Source organism: Talpa occidentalis, unplaced genomic scaffold (genome assembly GCF_014898055.3).
Source record: "Talpa occidentalis isolate TD23 unplaced genomic scaffold, MPIMG_talOcc4v2.1 talOcc4.9, whole genome shotgun sequence".
Lineage (NCBI taxonomy): Eukaryota > Metazoa > Chordata > Mammalia > Eulipotyphla > Talpidae > Talpa > Talpa occidentalis.
The window spans coordinates 75,969,851-75,986,931 of NW_023605305.1; the positions used below are offsets into that span (position 1 = coordinate 75,969,851).

Here is a 17,081-nt window from a genome sequence, read left to right on the forward strand (position 1 = left end):
AGCCTTCCCCTCCCCTCCACAGCCAGTCCTCTGGCCCCACCCTGAGCTGCTCCAAAAGAGAGGCCACAGCGCCCCCTGGTGTCCCCTGGAACTCCTCACCTGTCCTCTTCACTCTGCATCCACAGCGCCCACTGCCGGCCACAGCCTAGGAGCCTGCAGGCCATTCCCAGAGTCCAGCCCAGAGCTGCCCTGGGGACCTCTCCTCTGCCCTTACCTTGTTTCCTTGTTCCTGCATGTCTGCCTCCTCTGCCCAAAGCAAGCCTTCCTGCAGCCTAACCTCCAGATGTGCGTCCCTCTCACTCTCACCCTCTCTCTCACACTCCCTGAAAACTCCTTTGGGAACCCCAAACACCTTCCTGCCTTTTTCCTTGGGGACTCAACCTTTCTCCCTCTCCAGTCTGAACACACTTAGACCCACTTGACTCAGGGCACTCCATCTCCATCCAAATGTCCATATACTGTTCCCCAACCCCTGTGTATCTTTCATTTCATATTACTGGGCATCTATTCTATGCCAGGCACATTCTACCCAGAAGGTCTATGTGTCCCCTGAGACATTGGCTGCCATTCACCTCTCTCTCTTACACACAGAAGCATCAGATTTGTTTGGGCTCAAACACCGCTTTATTTCCTGCTGGTTTTACAGGTGCTTATCCTGCAAACCTATTCCCTTGGAAAACTTAATAAGCAGGCACAGTACTCCCCAGGGGAATGGAGGGGGCAGGATAGTTGGCAAGAAGAGGGCAGTAGAGGCACTTAGGGGCTTACTCAAGGCCTTGAGGGGAAAATCTGATGCCCTGGGTAAGGGTAAGAGGCCAGGGCTGGGCCAGAGGCACCCAGGTATTTCCCAGAAGCCCCTTCAGACACTGTCACCTGGACTCCAGCTCCACCCCTCTCATGATGTCACTTCCTGTGGTGGCAAGAGCACAGGTTCCAGGGGCAGATTAGGAAGAGAAGGCAAGACTGGGGCCCCCAGCAGTGTTCAAGACCTTGCCTTTAGGCACCTGGAGTGGAACTGGAAGGAGAGGTCCGTGGGGCCTTCCAATGCCTCCCCCGAGGGCCTTCTAGGGCCTTCATTGGGTGCCATTCTCGAGCCTAGAAAAGAAAAACATACTCACCCTCCACCCTGGGCTCCTCCTCTTCCCTTTCTTCTCAGAGTCTGCCCTCTGGTGTTCTTGCTTCTTAATTTCCACCTCATCTAATTACTTGCCCTGGCTCAGCCCTTAAAATCCCAGAGTGTAGGTGCATGCGCTAGGACAGCAGCTTCCTTTTGCCCAAAGGAAGAGCAGTAACGACTCCAAGGTCACACAGCCATGACTGGCTGGCAGAATTAGGATTGGAACCCACAGTTACTGCTGGCTACAACCCCCACCTGCCTCTTCCTGGCACTCACAGGCCTGCGAGGCACACAGGAGATCTGGGGGGGCTCCCAGTGACCATTCTCCTGGCAGCGGATCAGTGGCAGGTTTCGCTGGGCCAGCCCCTCCCGGCACCGGTAACGAAGCACAGTGTCCACTTCATAGCGCAGCCGAGGACGGCCAAACACTTGAGCCAAGGGCAGCTCTGGTGGGGGCCCACAGGACACTGTGGGGGGAGGAGGAGAAGTGACACAGTCGGGAACTTAGAGCCTGGTTCTGGGGTGACTGTTCCCAAAATTCAGATGAGGAGATGAATGGACCATAATCTGATTTACCATAAAAAATAGGGATTCCAAGTGGATCCGCCCAGTTTGGGTGGCATTTCAAACTTTTCTGTGTGGCCCTGTACCCTCCCTACACATACATCAGAACCCGATGCCCTGCCCCCACCCTGGCTGCCCTCACCCAGCCCCATCTTGCAGGTGTAGGACAGGTGGTAGTTGCAGGGCACGTCACTCCATTGCCCCTGGTCATGCCACACCATCACCACACAGTTCTCTCCGGACAGGAAGTAGCTGTCAGGCTGCCCAGGGTTCCAGTTCTCATAGAGCTGGGCAGAGAGGGAGGGGGTAGTGAGGATCCCTCCGGAGCACTGGGTAGAATAGGCCCAGAGGACCTGAGGGGGTGGAGGGGCGCAAGGGATAGCAGGAGAGAGAAGGTAGGGGACCCCAGGGAAGAGGAAAGAGGAGGCCAGAGGCTTTGGGAAGGGATAATGGAGAGGTACCTAAGAGGAGGAGAGGTACCCAAGAAGGGGAGGAGCGTCTAGATGGAAGAGGGGAAAGCATGGGAAAGGGAAGGGGCCAGAAAAAGGAGAGAAGGGCATGAGGTCCCTAGGGGTGGAGGACAGAATGCTTGGCAGGAGCAGCCTACACATGGAGGGGGGCAGCGGGGGTCTCACCAGGGGGACGCCATCTGACCATAGGAAATCGCCTTCGATGGTCCTGTCGTTGAGTCCGATCCACTGGTACTCTCTATAGCGATCTGGGAAGAAGCCACAGGGACACGCAGGTGTGCAGTGGGCTCCGCCGCCAGCAGATGGCAACGTCCCCGGTGTTGCGCTGTGTGTGGATGGCCGGGAGGCAAGTCCCTCTGGCAACCCCGAACCTGCGCTTCCCAGTTTTCAACCCCTCCCTCCGACCTCTGCCCCGGACAGATGGAAGGCAGGGGCGTGAGGGAGGGGTTGTGGGGAGAAGGAAAACAGCACCAGGGCTAGAAAAGGAAAACTGGAAAACGAGTAAAAACTTTCAACAAAGTCAGAGTCAGGAAACAGATGGAGGTAAGAGGTGGGGCGGGTTGAAAGTGGGCCCCTGAGCCACTGCCGGGCGGAAGCAGCTGCATTTCCTGCGGGAACCTCAGCCCTCCGCTGCCTGAAGCCCCACTAGCCACAAGAGGAGCGGAGGGAGAGAAGGTGGGAAAGTCCAGGGATGAGTGAGGGAAACCAAGTGACACTGAGTGCCCAGACGAGTTAGCACAGGCACTCAGGCATAGCGCGCGAGAGCGATGGCAGGCTCCCCTCCGCCCGCCCCAGCCCACTGTTGATGAAGTCCTGCTCCTCGGGCGTGCTGATGCTGGTCAGGTGCGCGCCGTACATCCGGCACTGGGTCTCTGCCTCCTCCCAGCTCCTTCGAGTGGAAAAGTGCTTGTAGCAGGCGCCCTGGAAGGCGTCCCAACCAGGGCTGCAGAAGCGAAGGCCTGGGGCACAGAAGGGCGGGTACCTTAGGGCCGAGGAGCGGGGAGCCCAGAGCGGCCAGGTTCCGGGGAAGGGGCCCGGCTCCTCCCACCACCGCGACCGCGGGGCGGGGCTAGGGAAGGGACTAATGGCGAGTGAGGGGCGACCAGGAGGAGCCCAGAGGGTCTGGGAGCCGAGGGTGTTGATGCCACCATTTTCTGAACAGCAGTGGCCGGGGTGAAGGCTGGAGTCCCCGCCTGAGTCTCTGCCACCCTCCATCCTCAACAGCTCTACCCTCCGCTCCTTCCAGGAGAATGGACGCCGGCAGGTACTGACCGCCTAGCAAGGGCAGAATCATGCTGAGCTCTCCTCTCCCGTGCCCGCGGAGAAAAGCGTTCAGGATTCCGGGGTCTAGTTAACCAGCAAGGGAACTACATGCGGTTCTCTGAGGGATTCTCCTAAAATGGGGATTCTCTAATGACAAAGCTAAAACCAGCGCCCTTCCTCTCCACTGGGGAGCTAGCATGTCCTGTGGGGTCGCGGCTTCAGATATACCCCCACCTCCGGCAGGTCCCTCCACACACTCACCAACATCGCACAGGTCCCCCCCATAGCCAGGCAAACATAGGCAGCGGACCCCCTCCTCCTCCTCCAAGCATGTCCCACCATTGTGGCAGGGGCTGGGGACACAGACACCTAAGGGGGAGAGAAGTGAGGTGGGGGACGCAGGGGAGCACAGTTCTGCAGTCTGAGCCTCCAATCCCCTTGTCCCAGGAGCTGTCATAGACCCCAATGGTTCGCGCTGAAGCTGCCTCCGGTCAGTCCAAACTTGACTGCTGGGTTTCTGCCCCCCTCTCCACCCCCTTTCACTGCCCTCTGCTCTGGCACAGGCTCAGCCTGGGCTGGTCATTGTCATGGCCACCAATGTGAGCCCAGCTAGACAGGGACTGGGGAAGTGGCCAGAAAGGCCCTCAGGACTCAACCCCGCTAAGGGGAAGAGACTGGGCTGTCAGTCAAGAGACCTGTACTCTCATGCGTTTCCTGCCTCTGGTGGGTGACATTGTGAAGGTCACTTTACATTTTATCTGGAAGCTTAGTTCCCCACCCTCTAGGTTTTGCGCCAAGCCCCAGGACAGTTCTCTGCAGTCTCGGTGGGCTGTAGAGAACCTGAGGAGCGTCCCCATAGCATCAGTCGTCTGTCCATCATCGCTTCTGGGACCTGATATTAAGGTGCTCCATATGGGAGCTAACTATTCCTCCCGCTGTCCACAGGACCCCAAAAGCCCAAGGGATGGAGCTGCAGAGGCTCCCACTGTCCTACAGCACTACTCCTCCCCCAACATATCCGATCTCTTTCTCTCTCCTTACTCCCCTTGACCAGGGTCCCTCCCCCACTTCAGGCCTACAGTCTCCTCATCTAGAAACCTCTCTGATCCAGATGGCTCCCTGTCAACCTCCAGGCTGTCTTCTTAGACTAACACACAACCCTGAAGGCTTGCAATCTGTCGTGTGGCTCTAGCTCCATCTGGCTAGGTCATTTGTCTTCTCTGGACACTCCCTCTCTGGATCCTAGGGTGGGAAGTGGCTGCTCTTAAACTGGGCTTGAATGTGGAAGGGTGGTGTCAAGTTTCCACTCCTTTCTGGTCTGATGATCACAGGGGAGGACAGCCCCATGAATCTGTTGCAACAGTTCAGGTCTGCGCTCTCAAATCTGGGAGGTAAAACCTTCTCTAGGCAGGACCCTTCAGACTGTGCCATCTACCCTAGGCCCACAAGACTTCACTCTCACCTGAAATCTCTCTGCTTGGTGGGGATCAGAGGAAACAAGAGAGGAGGAGAAGCTGGAATTGATTCAAAGAAATTTGCTGGGATGACCTAGCTGTTTTGCATAAAAATGAATCAGCTGTTTTAACACAGGTCCCCCTGTCCTGTCCTTTCCTGCCAATAGCTTCTTCCAAGCTGGTAGTGCTATCCTTCTTGTGCAAAGGGGGAAGGGAGGTGTTTTTACTTAATCCATTAAGCACTAGGTCCCACAGAGTAGAAGTCCTGAACCCCCTTCTCATTCCTCACACTTCCTGCTCCTCCTGTTGTTCTCTCTGTTCTCTCCAATCCGGGGAGACAGAGACTCTCAAACTCAGCTCTTGGCTCCCCATCCAGTTCATAGGCCCCCCTCCTGGCTCTGGGTGGCAGAACCTAAACCAGAAGAGGTCAGGTGGAGTGAAGGAATTTCTCTTGAAGCTCTTCTTTCCTTCCTCTTTTCTCTAGGACTGAAGAGAAACTTTCCTTTCCTTTCTGCTGCAGTAGCAGACCAGAACTGTCCCTCATCCTCCAGGTGTGGTAACTAAGACATGGAGGATAATTTGAATGTGCTCCTGTTCCCACTAAACCCGTCCCCAACTTTCACACACTGAACTTGAAGGCCAGCTGGGCAGGGAGCCAATAGTTGAAATGGGTGAGCCCGGGTATGATACAGGGACCCCAGGGCTCCCAGGCCACATAGGACAAGGATTCCTGAGACTGGAGGGATCCCAGCTTTCTCCAGGTTCTCCACTGGGAAGCTCAGCCTTCTTTGTGTAGGTAGGGCTTCTCTTGGACCCTAAAGGCTACCTCCTTATTCTCCCTCCCTCCACCCCCTCCAACCTTGACTCCCGATTTTGTCTTCTCCAGCATTAGGGACTCTGAGATCCTTTGGATTCAAGGAGAATGAAACTATTCCCCCTAGAGGACAGGGGTGGTCATTAGTGTAAAGGTTAGTGGAGGAGGGGGAGGCTGTGGGCAGAGTGATTAAAGTTAGATACTGTCCCCTGCTGAAATGGGGGCAGGGAGCTGGGGCACCTGGATGCCAGGGAACACCTCTATGCCAAGAGAGACTTTCCCAGTCACTACTATGTATGTATGATTCTATATGGATCAGAAATGAATACAGATGCACACACACGAACATTCCAGGCTGTAGAGGTCCTCCCCATCATGAGGTAGGGACTACAAGTCCCAGCGCTCCTGAAGACTGGTGGAAAATGCCTTCTCTGGGGTAATGTGTAGGGTTAGATCTGGGAATTCAGTAGTCAGAAAGGAAGGTGGAGAGAGACCACAAAAGGAGAGGATGAGGGAATAGCATAGGGCTGTTAGATCACCAGGACAGGAAAGGTGTAGGCTAAAGATATGAGAGAGAGAGAGAGATTAAAGAGCTACCCATGACACAAATCCATGGAGTGAAAAGGGAGCTGTGGATGGAGACAGAGGGTGCTAGAGTTTTGGTTATAAAGCAGTTTAATAGAGATTTATTTCCAAGGTTTGTTTTCCATGAAACAGTCAAAAAATACTTCACAGAAGTAGTCGATTAAGGCTCTGTGGGAATAAGGGTTCGCTAGGACCCCAGAGGTTGAGGGACGGGGATGGAATCCCAGACTCCCCAGTATCAGTGGCAGATATCTGAAGGGCACACCTGACTGGGGGAGGAGCAGTGGAAGATGAACCTGGACTCTAAGGGTGTAGTAAGTGACCATGGAACCCTATTAGCTCATGAGGCCTGGGGGTGCCCTGGTCAGTGGCATGTGAGTCAACAGGTGGAGAACCCAAGGGTAGAGAAGAGTCACAGGTGGTCAGCGGTAGGCCTGGAGTCACAGGGTGAGAATTTCAGCAACAGGGAGAGGGCCACAGCGTGTGGATCATGGAATTGGGGGACATGGGTAAGGAATTAGAGGTCTGGAAAGGAAGCCATGAGGTGGGGTATCCAAGATGGGAGATCCACAAGTGGAGGTGTGAAGAAGAATGAAGGCAGAGGACAGGAGAGCTTGGGGAATGTGGTTAAAGGACTATAGGTCAGGTGACCCAGAGCTGCAGGGGGAGAAGGAGGAGGACAAAGAGGGTGGTTGAGCCTTGGGCAGAGTTACCTGATGAGGGGGCCACGGCCACTCCACCACGGTTGGCGCTGTCAGTGGGCAGCACTGGCTGGGCCTGCACTGAGGTCCCTGCTGGGACAGTTCTTCCAGAATTCTCTTCGGAGGGGGCCGCCAGCTCCCTGGTGCCCTCAGGGGCCGGTGTGGCTGGAAGCAGGGAAGAGGCCTCCTCGGAGCTCCCTATCTCCTCACTCTCTCCTTTGGGGCCCCCGGACAGCTCAGGACTCCCAGTCTCCCTCCCCACCTCTCTCTCCCCAACTGGAGTGGAAGGTGGCAGGGATGCCAGGTTCCCCTTTCTGGGAGTAGGCAGAGTCTCAGTGGGTGGTCCAAGGACCCTTGGAGGCCTGGGAGCTTCTGGTTTTCTATCAGGAGATTGTGATGCACCAGGCTGTAGGACTGCCCTTGTTGGTGGAGTTGCCTGGGACAGCAAATCCTCTAAGGTGGGATGAGGGGTGTCTGGGTCCGGGCTGCTGAGCTCGCTGGGCCAGGCCCATAAGGCCTCCTCTTCCACTTTCTCCTCTTCATCCTCCTCCTCTTTTTCTTCTTCATCCTTGCCTTCCTCTTCTGAAGACCCCATGGGAGGTACAATGGATTGGGTTTCAAATTCTAGGCAGAGTAGAAATGGTTCAGCACCAGGGACAGCACCACCAGAGGCCAGGAAGAAGGGAGGGAAAGGGGAGAAAAGCCAGCTGGCTGGAGTGAGGCCTGAGGGAGTGGGAAGAGCCTGCCCAGGGGAGAGGCTGTCTTTGCTCCACACCAGAAGAATTTCAAACTGAGCTGTAAACAGGCAACACCTGAGAAGGCTCTGAGGCTTTTCATTAGCACAGGAAAACATGATCTCCCTTTCAGTCTGTTCAAATGTTCTATTTTGAGTAGGTAAATGGGGAAGAACCAAAAAAAAAAAAGGAGACCCACCCCCCCTTCCCAGGAGGACTCTCCTTATTCCAAACATTCCAGACCTAGAGATATGGGAGTGGAATTTGTTAGAAAGGCAGGTTGGGAGGTTGACAGGAGAGATGTCCTGTACCACTGAGCTGCTGCGAAAGGACAGGGCAGAGTCATTCCAGCCACAACACCAACATCAACCTGGGATTGAACCTTCTACTTCCAACTTCTCTCAAAAGAAGACATGCAGGATAAGGGGTTCAAGTTACCTAGGACAGTCTTAGGGGCCTCTGCCGGGTCTTCTGGAGTGGAGCTTCCCCCTCCTCCATCCTCCATGATGGGAATGGAGTAGATGGCTCCACGGGACTCGCTCTCCACTGCTTCCCGGGGCAGCTGCAGTTCCTCCAGGGTCTCTGTCACTGTGACAATGGCCTCAAGTCCATCAGAGGCTGGGTTGGAGGCCTCAGGGATGGCAGAGGGCTGGACAGAGTCTGTGGCAGGAGGAAAGTGCCAACGGGAAGTCAAATAGGTGGCTCTGGGTCAGAGGACTCTGGGTTAGACTCCAGCCACTGAAGCCAGTTCGCTCATACCTCCCCTGTGGAGCACCTGTACTTGGTGACTCACTCCTCAAGTGGTAATCAAGTACGCACAATGAGTAATGCCAAGTATTGTCTTAGGCCCTGAGAATATAGTAAAGAGCAAAACAGTTTCCTGCCCTCAAGGGAATGTATATTTCAGGTACAGATAATAAACACCTATTATAATGTTACCATATAAAGAATAATAAGCAGATAGGATGGAAAAGTACTGCTTTAGATAGACTGAGCAGGAAAGGCTCAGGGAAAAGATGTTCCCTTGAGTAAGGGATGAAGGCAGTAGGACAGACAGACTGGTCTCTAGGCTTGGGCCAACGAGCAAGGAGTCCTGGTCATCCCAAGACTTAAAATGGAAGGGGACAGGCAGCCACCAGTCTAGGTTGAAGGGCAGAGTGTTGTATGAATGTTCAACAGTCCCTAGCTGAGGATCTCAGCATTTTGCAGGAAGAGGGCAAAAGCAGAGGCCACCCCATCCTTCCAGGATCTGGTCCCTTCAAATATCCAGAGTTTTAGAATAGATTACCTTGTCTCTGGGGAAGGGAACCAGGAGTAGAAAACCAATGAAGTAAGGCTGGAATTGGGCTAAGAAAAGCCCTAAGGGCCTGTGCTCAGTCAGACAAGACAGGACAGCACGTCCTGCCCTCCTCACCTGCTCCAGTGAGCCTGCTCGTGCCAGACAAGCAAACCTGTGCCCATACTTGCTTCTTTCCTCCATGTGCCACCCTCTTCCTTTCCTCCTGATTCAGTTCCTCCTTTTATGTTTTCCCAGAACAGTGCTTGGCACATAATTGTAATCAGTGCATAGAAGGGCTAGGTGTCACCACCATCACCATCACCATCTTCACCCCTGCTCCAGTAAGCCTTTCCAGATGGACCTACCTTCCTAGGGGTTTCACTTCCCTACCCCTCCCCAACTCCAGGCCTAAGATGTCTGGAGATCTGCCCAGTGAAAGTAATGCTTTTCTCCCAGACTTTCCTCATGCTGGGAGCAAGCCACCTTGTCTCCCCTTAGATTGGGGACTCTCATAGAAGTTGTATCTTCCTCCCTCAGATTAGGGACTCCCTGAGGGAAAAAGCTATGTATTTTCCTCACATTTCTACCTCTAGTCCTCATACCAGTACATTCCTCTCATTTCTACCTCTAGTCCTCATACATACAGTACTGGGGTAAGGCCCAGGACACCCCATGGCAATGCCTCCCTGATTATCAATTACCCTTGGTCTGGGCCCTGTGCTCCTGGGAGTTTCAGGCACTGCCTCTTCTGCTCCCAATACGTAATATGGCAGGAGCTATTTCTATACCCAACTATCCTTAAGGATCTGCTGCATGTGGGGACTGGGGAATGGTTTCTACCCATTAATATTTGGTGGTTAAAGATTAAGTTAAAGGTTCTGGTAACCCCTCTGAGGGTTCTTGAGTACATTTGGTTTAGTGGAGCAGATCATTCATGGATTCAGAGACTCATCACCTCTGTTCTGCCAATGAGCTGACCAGAAATGGAAACATATTTGGCAGCCCAATATAGAACAAGCAGCTGTGGAACTGGGGGAGACCAGGCATGGGCTGCCATGTGGAGGCAGGTAAAGCAACGCAGAGCGGCGGCTGAGGCCTCACTGTCCAAGCCAGAAGATACGACCAGAATTAGAAAACTAGTCAGCAAGCTGATTATCAACCAACTCTCCTTCAGGCAAGCGGAAAAGACCTGAGAGAAAATAGCCCAAGCTGGTACAGGACCTCATGGCGCCACTCTGCCTCTCTGAGCTCACTCAGCCTCTATGAGAAGGCCAGCTCACCTCGGAAGCAGTAGACGTTGAAACGGCTGTGCTTGTTGGGAAAGCCAGTCTGGTTGGGGAAGAGGAAGAGAGTCTTGACACCAGGCAGGCCCCCACCACAGCGCTGGCTCGGTGTGATGATGGGGTAGCGCACACTGCCATCAGCTAGCCAGCCCGGACTGCAGCGGTCCAGGCCACCATCCCAGGCCGCATACAGCTGGCCTGTGGTGGCAATCTCTGCACCACGCTCCTGGCAGTATGCTCGCGCCTCCTCCAATGTCAGCTTGTCTGGAGGGGCACCCAGGAACAGCTCTCCTGTTCAGGAAGACGAGATTTGGTTATCAGGAAGTTGGTAGCCGCTTTCACCTTGGAATCCCATAGGAACGTTCAGGAAGCTTCTCTAGGTTCAGTCTCCATCTATGACATGGAGTTAACCATCCTACTTCATTGGATCAAAGTCTGGATAAAACCTCTGGATGAATATCATTGCTCAAAGGAAACTGACCCAACTTCCTAATCTGCAAAGAAGGAAACTGAGGCCCAGAGATTTTAAGAGATAAAGAGATACACAGTAGGTAGCAGCAGAGGAAACTCAAGCTCAGTCTCGGGTTTTAGCCATAGACTTGCCTATATAACAGTGTCTGGAAGGAGAGGCAGTTTCCTTCTCCCTGGCTGCTCCTTTAAACACATGAGAAACAATATGGTCTAATAGAGGACCCAGGAGGACCTATGGACAACACTAGTGAAGGGGCTCATTCCCTGGTAATCCCCTCACCCCCAGTCACCATTTAGGTCTTCAGCATAACAGTAGACATCATAGAGGTCATTCGGGTCCACCACTCCATAGTTTCGGACCCCAGGGAAGCCATCCATGTCTCCATAACAGGCCTCTCTTGGGGTCTGGATGGGATACCTAGGGAGGGAGCACAGATGGCTTCACCAGGGAGCTGCCCTGGTGCCCATTCGGCGTCACATTGTCTTTCAATGCAGCCAATTCCCAGCTCAGCAGGAACCCACACCCCCAACACAGGGTCCTCACCCCCTCCCCAGATGAACCTCTTTCCCTGGGGGCCACAGGCAGCTCTTGGGAGAACCCAAGAGCACAGCCACCACGGAGACAACTGGTAGTTACTGGGCCCCAACCCCAGCCCACCTCACAGTCTGGTCGGACAGCCAGCCAGCATCACACTGCTCATAGCCCCCCAGGTAGGCGGCATAAAGCTGCTCCGGGGTGGCGATGCGGGCTCCGATGCGGGCGCAAGCCTCCTGCGCCCCCGTGAAGGAGAAAGCATAGCGGGCAGAGCCCTCCCGGTAGAGAAAGACGACCCCTGTGGGCAGAAAGGGCACCTGAGGCCTGACCACACACTCATCAGCCCCTGTGTGTACAGGGAGCCTCCTCACCTCCCTGTACACACAGGGTAAAATCTGAGTCGTGCCCCTTCAGCATGAGGAGTTAAGGTAAGTTACGCTGAAGGCAGAATTCCGCCAACTGAAGAGAAGAAGGGGGTGGCCAGGGTATCTATTCACCCCGTTTCCGATTCGGCCGCGCCTTCCGCCTTCGGTGGTGTTTGCCTACCCCTCAGGCCGCGGGCCCGCCCCCCGAAGGCGGAGTCCTGCCTCAGGCCCCGCCCTCTCACCTTTGACCTTCACCTCCACCGCGTCGCTGCTGTCGTCGATGCCGTGCTGGACCTCGCAGCGGTAGATGCCTGAGTCGTTGGGCCGCAGCTCGCTCAGCGCCAGAGAGACGTCGGTGAGCGACGCGGGGTAGGCGGGCAGCGCCACGCGGAACCGGTAGGCCTCGCTCACCTTGACTCGCAGCCCGCGCGCCACCAGCACCTCGGCCTCCCGGCCTCCCGACAGGAAGGTCCACTTGACGCGGGGAGAGCCAGGCGCTGCGCGGCGGCTGGGTGGCGGCCGCAGGTAGTGAACGTGGCACGGGATGGTGAGGGCGCCGCCCAGCACGCCCTGCAGCGGCGCGTCGCCCGCGATGAGCACGCGGAAGGCCCGGTCCTCTGTGGGCGGGCGGGGCGGGCTGGAGCTTCGTGTGGGAATCCGCGGGGGCCCAACCCAGGCTTTCCCCGCCTTCACCTGGGCTCCTCCAGACTCGGGGATTGGCCACGCCCGCCCCAGAATTCCCTGCCTCCCTGGCTTTAGGATTTTCTTGATCTCACGCCGCCCCGCGCCCCCCCCCCCCCCACCACCTCCCCCCCCCCCCCCCGTACCTGGGTCCCAGCCCAGGGTCCCTCAGGCTCACCTTCCACGGCCTCTAGACCCCTCCCCAAAATATCCCCGTCAGTTTCACTCCTAGGGTCTCTCGGCACCCCCCTAGGATTCCAGGGACCACCCCACATTTTCTAATCTCACATTCTCTGTGCCCCAGCCCTAGTGACAAATATTCTGTCTGTTCCCCTTAGAGTCACCTTCAGGTTTTCTTCCAGCTCCACCCGTGTTCAGCCTCCCAGCACCCTTCATCCTATCCTTGTGACTCATCCTCCTCCCTAGAGACTGCCACCTCTGACCTGCCCCAGCCCTGTCTGCCACTCCACCAGGGGCCCAAAACTCTTCTTTATTTCCCAGCCCAGACAGACAGAGGTTGGTTATGGTCAACAAGAGGCCACTCTTGCCATCAGGGAGATGACCCTGAGTGGGGTCGCTTACCTGAGCTGTCCTCATCAAGGGCATCAGCTAAGGCCAGAGGGACCCCGGCCAGGGTCAGGATTGCCAGCAGGGGCAGGAACATGCCTCAAGCTGATGGGGGGACTTAAGGAGAAAAGATACGGTTAAACCTCAGGATAGTCTTCCTCTGGATGCCTGCTACACCCATGTGGACTTGCCACATATCCTGTCCCCAGAACCCCACCTCACCATTAGCTCTCTTTCTGATCTCACCATCCAGGAGTTCTTCCTCAGAGTCAAGACCTGGGTCCTAGTCAACTCTCTGTGACTTAAGGCAAGTACCTTACATTCTCTGGGCCTTTATTTTCTTACTGGTAAAAGAGCACTACTACTACTACTACCAAATAGGTTGTGTTGAGGTTGTGCTTTGAGAGTCCTTTATATCCTTAAAACTCTGTGCAGGGGCCTCCCTAGTGGCGCAAGGGGTTAAGACACAGCATAGTGAAGCTACCCGCAGCCACTGCACATGAGTTCGATCCCCAGCAAGGGAGGTGACCCACATGGCGCAGCAGACCTCTCCTGTCTCCCCCGCTGCTCCCCTCAGCAGTATATTTCAGTACATCTGCCTGTTCTGTTCCCCACTCTGACTCTGGTGAATCCTCTCACTCCACACCTCTAGCCTGTACCCCAGTTCTTGTATGCATAAATAAATAAATCTTAAAAAAAAAAAAACCTGTACAAATGCACAGTGCCAGGCACATATTTGGTGCTCAACAGATGCTTATAGCATGAATGGTAGGTGCCCTCTCCCCCTCCTAACTCCAGACTCCTTCCTCTAACGCAGAGCCCCCGTCTCCCCCAGCATACCTGCAACCTTCCCTTCCTCTCCCTGAGTGCCATTCCTGCCTGAGGCCCTCCAGGAGGTCTCTTAGATTGAACCCAGGCAATGCACAACTCTCTCTAATCTCACCCCACCCACCCCATCATTCATTACTTATAAGGAAACTCTCTCTTTATACCACAGCATCCCCCCCCCCCCAAATACCTCCTGGCTGCCTCCTCTCTTCTTCCTCTCCCAGCCATTCCTTTCTGCCTGGCATGGGCTTTCCCACCGGATCTCCTGGCTCAGAAACCAGCTGGGACAAAGCCCCTGTTTCTGCCATTCTGGCCTCCATCCAGCCTCTCCCTTCCCCCCACTCCAGCCCTGGCCTGGAGATTGTGTTAAGGTGGGGGTGTATGTTAGAATAAATGGGAGAGGCCATCAGAAATTACCCTTGCTATCAGAAACTTTGAGAACCTAGAATATTTTCCAAAAATCTCAACACACTTAGACTCTCCCAGTGGAGGGGTAAGGGAGTGTGACATTGAGAAATGAGACCCAGAGAGGGAAAGCCTGACCCTGGGTCCCCAGCAAAGCCAAATCAGGCACCAAGCCAATGGTGCCCCCTGGCAGGAAGGCTGGAGAGTTAATGTCCAACATCATCCTCAAGGGTGAGACTAGCTTCAGAAGATCATGGCAACCCAAGTCTGTTATGGAGTAGGCCACTGGTACAGCAGGAGGGATGATGGTTAGACTGCAGACAAGACTGCCAAGATATCAGGCTGATTCCCACTGTCTACTCGCTTCTACTTGAGGCCCGAAGTTCAACCTCCATCCTCTCCAGCCTCTCAGCCTCTGCCTTCACACTCATCCCCTTTCTTGCGTCTGTATTGATGGGAGCCTTCCCACCTCCTCCCACCTCCTAGGGTACCTCTCACTACTGTAACTTTCATTTCCTTTTTGGCGACTGGGCATCAATTCCTCAGGGTCAGAGTTGTGGGAAGAGTGGCAGGAACCAGTTTCCAGAGCCTCTCTCTGGCCTTTGAGAGGAAGGAAGTTCTTGAAGCGTACAGGTCAGAAGGTGCTGAGACCAGCTCCAGGCAAGGGGGCTGTTTTTTGGAGATGGAGGGGGACCATTTGATAGTGCCTGCCAGGTGCTGGGGGGACTGTTCCAGGTCTTGAGTCTGAGCCCTTCCTGGTGTCCTCCTTCCCCTTTCTCTGGGCTAGAGCTGGGGCTGTTCACAGAGCTGGTTCCAAGCTCTGTTACAGGCAGCCCAGAGACCCATATAATTGGAGTCGCTCTGAAACCAGCACCAAAGATCACTGTTTCACCTCTGTTTTGAAGTTGGCGGAATGAAAGAAGACCCAAGGCTGATGCAGATTTAGCAGCTCTGAAACATGGAGGGGATCCTTTCCTAACTCTACGAAAGGAAGTCACTGACTAGAGGAGGCCAGGCCCAGAGTGCATGATTCTCACAACCAGCGAGCTAGGTCTTCCTCACCCCCTGCCAGTTGCGTTAAGCTTGTTCCTCATCCCTTCCCTGTATAGCTAAGAACGCTAAGATGACCACAGGCATCTTCAGCATCCCCTCACCTGGCACCAGACTCAGAAGCACCGGTCCAGGCCTTGGCCTTCTCCATCCCACACACCCACTCTTCTCCACGCTGTCTTCTCTTCCTCCAGAGCAGGAGCAGGGGGCCCTCTGCCCCATCTCTAGCACTGGTAGCTCGGTCATTCTGTCTCTGCCCTTAATGCCACACCATCCCTCTCTCTGGCTCTCTCTTTTCCTGCTCCAGCTTCTAGATTTCTGCCCCCTTTCTTGAGTTTCTGGAGCTCTTCAGGAAACTTCTTGTTACATTATCATAACTGCCTGACCACAGACATCTATCTCTCTTATGGGCTGTGGAAGCCTAATCCACAAAGAATCAAGACCAGGCTGTGCGTGTGTGTGTGTGTGTGTGTGTGTTGTGTGTACCCACATGTGTACTCACCCTCAAAACCCACCATACCTATGCTGTGAATGTCACAGGCTAGCAGCCCAAACTCTGCCCCACAGGAACTGAGCTCCAGGCTCAGCAGGGTCAGCAAATCTGCACAGGGGGGCAGAGCTTTGGGCACAGCAGGAAGGAAGCTCTCAGTCATCCCCTTAATGGCTGTGTGGGGAGTAACATGAACCTACACAATACAGGCAAGTCCTTAGCCCAGCCTGCAGGAATCATTGTAACATTTGTATAAATAGTCCTATTTATTGGAAGCACAACTATCACCAACAGAGCTATTGTAGCCCCTCCTAGTACAAGATCTGAAGCGTGGATTATACTTTTATCCATGGCAAAGTTAGGTGGGACAACACCCGCACTGGCAGTACCGTGGGTGGATCTATGGGTAACCGTGTTCTTTGATCTTACTGGTATTTGCTGGAATCTCACCGATGCAGATAATCATGGTGCTCACAAAAGTAATGGCAAATCTCTCCTCCTTAGAGCCAAGTGGGCAGAACTAGTCAGATAGGAGGGGCTAGTCAGGGGAAGAGGGGGTTCCCAGCCAACAAGTTAATGCTTAGAATTCCCTGCTTACCAGTTACTGAGCATCCACCTAAGTCAGACCTCTCACTTAATGTTGCTTATGTGTTGTCATCAAGCTGCTGCGGAGCCCAGGTTCAGGGAAGTCAACTATCTTGCCCAAGGTCACACACCACGAGAGAGTTGGGGGGTCTAGCTCCAGTCCCTGCCGGATCACCCGCTACAGCGCCTCCTATCGGCTGTCCTGAGGCGAACCGGGAGGTGTCCCCAAAAGAAAGGTGGCTCACCGCGGCTCTTCCTGCGGTGCTGCGTGCACCGGACTCGGGGACTGACTCGGACCGCCGCCCCCAGCCCACGGCCAGGTCGGAAATCTCCGCAGCGGCGCTGGGCTGGGAGCGGGCAGCGGGAGAACGAGAGGGCCGAGAGGGGCGTTCCCACTAGCCGCGGACCCGGGGCAGGATGCAAGCGGCAGTGGGAGTGCCAGCCGCAGTACTGAGTAGCCGAGCTGGGACTGGGATGGGGGCTGTCGGCGCCCTGGGCCGGCGGACGGCGTACCTGGCCGAGGTGTCAGGTCCCGTGACTGAGGGGCACCGGAGCCTCAGAGGCCAGGGATGAGGGATGGGGGCAGTCCCTTCTCTCCCCTCCAGGACCAGGCGTCAGGGCCGCGGCCGCACTCACCTACCAGCAGGCGGCTGAGGACTGGCTTGGGGGTGAGGCACAGCGAACTTTGCCGCCTCCTCCGGGGGTCTCCACCGGGTCCACGGCTCGGTCCTGCAGCTGCAACCGAGACTGCGGCGGGGACTGCGCGGGCGCAGGGAGAGGCTGGGCCCGTAGGACGCTCAGAAGAGGGCGCCGGGCCGCCGGGCACCGTACAAAACCCCC

At 55.3% G+C, this 17,081-nt stretch overlaps 1 protein-coding gene across 1 annotated transcript; it reads right to left on the bottom strand.

Annotated features, from left to right (window-relative positions):
• Nucleotides 1-610: 610 nt before the first annotated feature.
• On the bottom strand, nucleotides 611-12,980 carry BCAN (brevican). The gene is made up of 14 exons (XM_037500792.1): nucleotides 12,899-12,980; nucleotides 11,878-12,252; nucleotides 11,394-11,568; nucleotides 11,026-11,153; nucleotides 10,262-10,555; nucleotides 8,141-8,362; nucleotides 6,981-7,592; nucleotides 3,676-3,783; nucleotides 2,952-3,110; nucleotides 2,317-2,399; nucleotides 1,824-1,968; nucleotides 1,394-1,584; nucleotides 1,005-1,095; nucleotides 611-910 (listed from the first exon to the last, which is right to left on the bottom strand). Exons 1-14 carry the CDS (start codon nucleotides 12,978-12,980, stop codon nucleotides 870-872), a joined length of 2,706 nt encoding a protein of 901 aa, XP_037356689.1. The 3' UTR covers nucleotides 611-869.
• Between the last annotated feature and the right edge of the window lie 4,101 nt (nucleotides 12,981-17,081).

Coding starts and splice junctions, on each gene's coding strand:
- BCAN (XM_037500792.1), bottom strand. CDS start 12,980: ATGTTCCTGCCCCTGCTGGCAATCCTGACCCTGGCCGGGGTCCCTCTG. Junction 12,253..12,898: donor CCTTGATGAGGACAGCTCAG/GTAAGCGACCCC, acceptor GCCCGCCCACAG/AGGACCGGGCCTTCCGCGTG. Junction 11,569..11,877: donor GGTGGAGGTGAAGGTCAAAG/GTGAGAGGGCGG, acceptor TTCTGCCCACAG/GGGTCGTCTTTCTCTACCGG.